The sequence below is a fragment of the Seriola lalandi genome, unplaced genomic scaffold (genome assembly GCF_002814215.2).
Source record: "Seriola lalandi dorsalis isolate HSWRI2012SDOR001 ecotype SW California unplaced genomic scaffold, Sedor1 jcf7180002054939, whole genome shotgun sequence".
Lineage (NCBI taxonomy): Eukaryota > Metazoa > Chordata > Actinopteri > Carangiformes > Carangidae > Seriola > Seriola lalandi.
In genome coordinates this window covers 1546201-1551517 of record NW_019525659.1, presented here as the reverse complement: position 1 = coordinate 1551517, position 5317 = coordinate 1546201, and the positions used below count along the sequence as shown (strand labels likewise).

Below are 5317 nucleotides of genomic sequence, written 5' to 3'. Positions count from 1 at the left end.
CCAACTCAAACACTTTTATTGTAAATCATGGAAAAAGGAGCCATTTGCATTAGGAATTCTGACGGGTGGTGAGTTACATCAAGAAAACATGGTCAAAGTATTTTAGGACGTATCCATAGTCTGTACAGATTCATCCACCACCTCCAGGTCCAGGGGGGTCACCTTCTTCGTCAACACACTGGTGGTTCCTCGTTTGTACTTGTAGTCACCAGTTCTACATGAGGGGAAATGAGACACGTGGAATAATGAGTTTCAATTCAAGCAGTGAAGTGTTGGATGGAGCCTGTGTAATCAGAGATGTTATCATCAGCACACCACACCACGCCACGCCACGCCACGCCACGCCACGCCACGCCACTCAACACAACCACCCAAAGACACAACCACACACTGGGCTTATGGAAAGTCAAACTAAGTAAGTGGCTAGATTAAAAAAATCAAAAATAAAAAAAAGTTGGTTATTAGTAGGTTCAGATCAGTGAGAGGCGGCGGCACCAGAACACTCAACATCTGTACTCACAGCTGCAAGGCGTCAAGCTCAATCACTCTTTAAACAGAACAAGCAACAAGACAAGGAGTCACCACCAGCTCATCGTGTGATGGAGAGTTAATGAGTCCAGTTAACGATGAAACATGCTCTGTGATGACAGCCTGTTAATGCAGAGGTGGAGACACATCACCACTTCCTCAACTATGAAAATGTGAACAGCTGCTATTGGTTCTTCTTTGATACTATGATTCACCATAGCAACACATAAAAAAAAATGGAAGATCGAGTTTTTAGTTAAGTTATTTTTTGGCCATTAATGCCTTTACTGTGACAGTGAAGAGGAGAGACAGACAGGAACATAAGAGGAGAGAGAGACAGAGAGACGGGTCGACATGCAGCAGAGGGCTTTGTCAAAATGGCCGGGTCTGAACCCTGGATACTGCATCAAGGACTCGGCCTTAATGGGACACGCTCCATCAGGTGAGCTACTTCCATTTTAATCCAGTGAATTCCCAGAAATATCAAAGTGTGTGTATGTGGACCAGATTTTAATCTCCTGACATTAATCTCCGCACATTAATGAGCTTCCATATCGACTGTGGGGAAATGAAATGTGTGAGAGGAGGAGACAGAGAGAAGCTGCCAGAGAACAGATCAACTTCATCTCTGTCTCTGGAACTGAAAACATGAGTTTCCCTCAGTTCAACATCAACAAACTGAAATGAAATGAAACAGCAGATAAACAGTTCTAGAAGCATCACTGATATGGTCCTCACCTGACCCCCTTCTTGTTGGCCTCATCGTGGGGCCGGATGTAGTCCACTTTGCCCTTGGAGATGACACACAGGTCGATGTTGCTGCCAGAGCCCAGGTCATTGAAGATACCTGCAGCGATGGCGTCACGCACCAGCCGCTTGGCGTCCTCCTCCTGTGACAGGAAGTGTTACAGGCGGTCAGTCTGGGATCATCAGACACTTCACAGGACAGTCTGCGGTATTTACCATGAATATAAATAATGACTCACCTCCATGTCAGGCTTGTAGCGGTCCTCAAACACGGCCATAGCAGCCAGAGACCCGGAGCCTTTAAAAACAGATTTCAGAACTTTCTTGTAAACTGGCTTACACATTATCGTTTAAAATGGTATGGTAAAAAATTACTATCATTTTATTGAACATAATCATATGATATGATAATTAATATCTTATCTATATAGCCTATTGGTAAGGTGAGATCTGTCTATATAAGGAATCACGACGCTTCACTCTGGTTTACTTTCCTTTCCAACCACGCCCTGAGGAAGACCGGTCAGCGTTTTATTTTCCATTATAGTGTGCCTGAGGTCAGCCCAGCAGCTTCCTTGTATCTAAGTAACCATCTCAACTTCTACCAGAGCACCTCGTATTTACCTGGAGATTCACTACAGCATAGCCGGCAGCACCAGGTATTTCTCTTTGGATTTGTGTGTCCTCCTTGAGATGCAACAAACTCAGGTGTGGCTTTGGTTCTGACACCAGGTAAATCTTTGCACTAAAACCAAAATCCACACATCTGCCTGAAGTCATGTTCAGCTTCCTTCACATAACCCTGACACTTCATGATTCAACAGATTAAATACATGTTGAGCTGCACATGATCTCAACTAGGGGTGGGCGATATGACGATATTAGATCGTGAAGGATTACAACGTGAAGACGATCTTTCAAACTGCAGGGATCGTGGGATCGTCTAGGGCACATTCTATAAATTGCAGTTCTATGCTGATGCACCGACGCACCAGACGTATTGACGTCGTCAACCTGACCGACCAATCATAGCGAATTACGGACAGTGACGCGCTTTCCTACCCGCCTCCTTGTTTGTGTGTGTAGTGGTAGCACATGCAGAACGATGGCTGGAAGCCAAACGGAGTTGGTTGCTAAAAGAATTCCACCTCCATTATATGGAGTTGGTTTGGATTTTCCGCAACTGATCAATAAGCTATTTAGTGTTTTGATAAATAAATCCTGTTTAAATGACTGTCAGTAATGTCTTTGATTGATATTTTACTTTCTGTTACTACTTTTGCAAGAGGGCACTTTATTAGAATGTTGTTGTTGTTTACCTTAAACTTTACGTTGTTTGCACATGCAGGCAAAAAATCTGTTAAGAAAGGTTCTTTGGTCTAAATTGTCTGTTTTTGTTTTTCCAATTTAAGATCGTGATAAAATAGAAATCGTGATTTTATTTTTAAAAAATCGTGATATGATATTTTTGCCATATCGCCCACCCCTAATCTCAACCAACTCCACCAGCCAATCACAGACAGACTGTAAACTCACTGCTGCTTATTGAGCGTACTGCTAAGGCTTTCTTAACAAGCCTTCAGAAAACAGATATAACCTAATATAAAACAACAAACAAATAATGGAAAGCTAAAGTGTGTATTTGTGTTCTATTATTACTAGTGACTGCTTTTGCTTAGTCAGTCCACTTGAGAGCACTGTGACTCCTCTGATCTCCATTAGTTCACTGAACGCATCACAGCTGAGCTGACACAGCAGAGGGAGGTGTCTTCATGCTAATGTGCTGCCACGTGCATGACTTTATAAAAAGGTTCATTTCTCCTCACTGTGTAACAGTCAGGCAGCTTCAGTGTGAGTCCATCACCAGTACAACACTGTTAATATGTTTGAGACTGACCCATGGTGACGTAGGGCAGCTTGTCAGTGGAGCCGTGAGGGTAGATACTGTAAAGGTGAGGTCCGTTACAGTCCACTCCACCCAGGACCAGAGCAGCTCCGATGTAGCCCTGATACCTGAACACACAGACACACACATTTCACAGTCACATGTATGAACATATCAGAGACTTCCTTCATTTTTCATACCAAGTATAAAACTATTGAAAACTACTTTTGACCACAAAAATCAAATCATTAATCCTTCAATCCAAGTGAATGTTTGTGTCAAATTAAACAGTAATTTTGGCATCAATGTGTTTACATATCTGAACATGTTTTTTTTTTTTTTTCCTACAATGATGCAGTGTGAGCAGCGTACCTGAACAGCATCTGTTTGAGCATGCGGTTAGCAGTGGCCACACGTGGCAGCCTGCCGGTGGAGAGCGAGTGCAGCTCCAGGTTGGAGGAGATGATCTGTGTGGTCATCTCTGTGTCTGCAGCTGTTCCTGCTCCACAACAGCTGGACAGTAACACAAATACACAACAGTCTGTCAGTTCTACAACACAGCAGTCACATGAAGTTGGAAAAGAATAAAATAAATATTTCATTGAAGTCACTATTTGCAGGATCAGAAAATTCAAAAAGATGACTGGAGCTCATGTGGACTCTTATAAAAACTTAGACATGACTGAAGTTCATCTTTCTTCATCTGAATACAAAAAGGCTGTGTGTGGAACAGTATGAGTCCTGAGCAAACAACTCAAATAACCACACTCTGTAAACATGAACACCTGCAGTGTATTGAAACCTGCCACTTACTAAATGTTGGGGGAGATGTAGTGGATCTTGGAGCAGTTCTTGTCTGCCACCACCATGCCCTCAGTGGCTCTGGTGTCAGCTCCCAGGACAATGCCATCCTTCACAGAGAGACATCATCAGTTACAAATCTGTTCTACACATTAACAGACTTTCTCCTGCTGATTTGTTTATGTTGATATTGATTTAAAACCACAAACTTTTGAATTATTTGTGAACATCAATTTTACGAACTCAAAGCTTTTTGACCACAACTTGAGCCCTTGAGCCTATCACCCTGTGTATTAAAACTGGCCAGTGTGAACAGTCAACTAGATTTAACACAGCGTGGCAGAATAGTATGTGTTTGAATATTCATTTACACCAGCACCTTTTCGCTCACATTGTCAGGCTCAACTCACTTATTTGAAGCAACATGGTGTCTGCCACTCACCTTGAAGACAACACCGCAGATGGTAGTTCCTGTTTTACGAGCAGCAGGTAAACTGCATCCCACTTTGTTAACTTCGCCTTCCAGAACTGCATTTCTAATACATAAAAGGAAAAAAAAAAAAATCATAAGCACATGACTGCTAATAACACACTGCTGACATTTTCATTCAAAACAAATATCTCTTGCAGTCAGTCCATGACTGTCAAAACACAGTAAAGCAAACTATCAATACCAGTCTGAAGTTTTACAACACCTCCATTTTTCCAGTTGTTAGTGAAATGTACATGGTGTAATATCTCACTTCATGTTTCCATGTGGAAGCCTTTGGTCCACATCAATATGTCTCACACAGAACTACAGGTAAACCATGGGATTTTGTTAAATGTATCCGTGTTTCAGGATATCCAGCTTTTCTCACACAGTGGCTCCATTAGGTTTCAGCGGTGAGTGGTGGTGTTATTACAGTTTGTTCATGTGTAGCGGGTTGAATATCAAGAGAAAAAAACGTTCCGACACGTAATTTTCTTTATAAGATAACATCAACAATATAATAGACAGTAAATATATATACTACATACATTGTTGTTATACATGTTCTAAAACGAGAAAACCTGTATAATGTTTAACCAATGTGAATCATAACTGTGTGTGGGGGAAAACGCCTGAGTCATTGTACCGGAGCCAAGGGAACCTGAGCTAGCATCGCTAGGAAAAACGCTTTAAATTCGTCTGTTGTTCTCAAAGTCTACGTACAAACGGTAAAAAAAACTGATTAAACTAAGTGCTGCAGTGACTCTGGTCTCACTTTCATTCTCTAAAACGCACTCACCTCTTGCAGTTTTCGAAACTGAAACCCGCGATGGGTGGCCGGCTCACTGTCAATGTCGCCATCTTGGTGAATGAGGATTTGTGTT

At 42.0% G+C, this 5317-nt stretch overlaps 1 protein-coding gene across 1 annotated transcript; it reads right to left on the bottom strand.

Moving 5' to 3' along the window:
- psmb7 (proteasome 20S subunit beta 7) lies at nucleotides 1-5317 on the bottom strand. The gene is made up of 8 exons (XM_023397897.2): nucleotides 5233-5317; nucleotides 4404-4497; nucleotides 3974-4071; nucleotides 3533-3673; nucleotides 3173-3288; nucleotides 1515-1573; nucleotides 1267-1418; nucleotides 1-214 (listed from the first exon to the last, which is right to left on the bottom strand). The coding sequence occupies exons 1-8, from the start codon at nucleotides 5292-5294 to the stop codon at nucleotides 103-105; spliced, it is 834 nt and encodes a 277-aa protein (XP_023253665.1). The 5' UTR covers nucleotides 5295-5317; the 3' UTR covers nucleotides 1-102.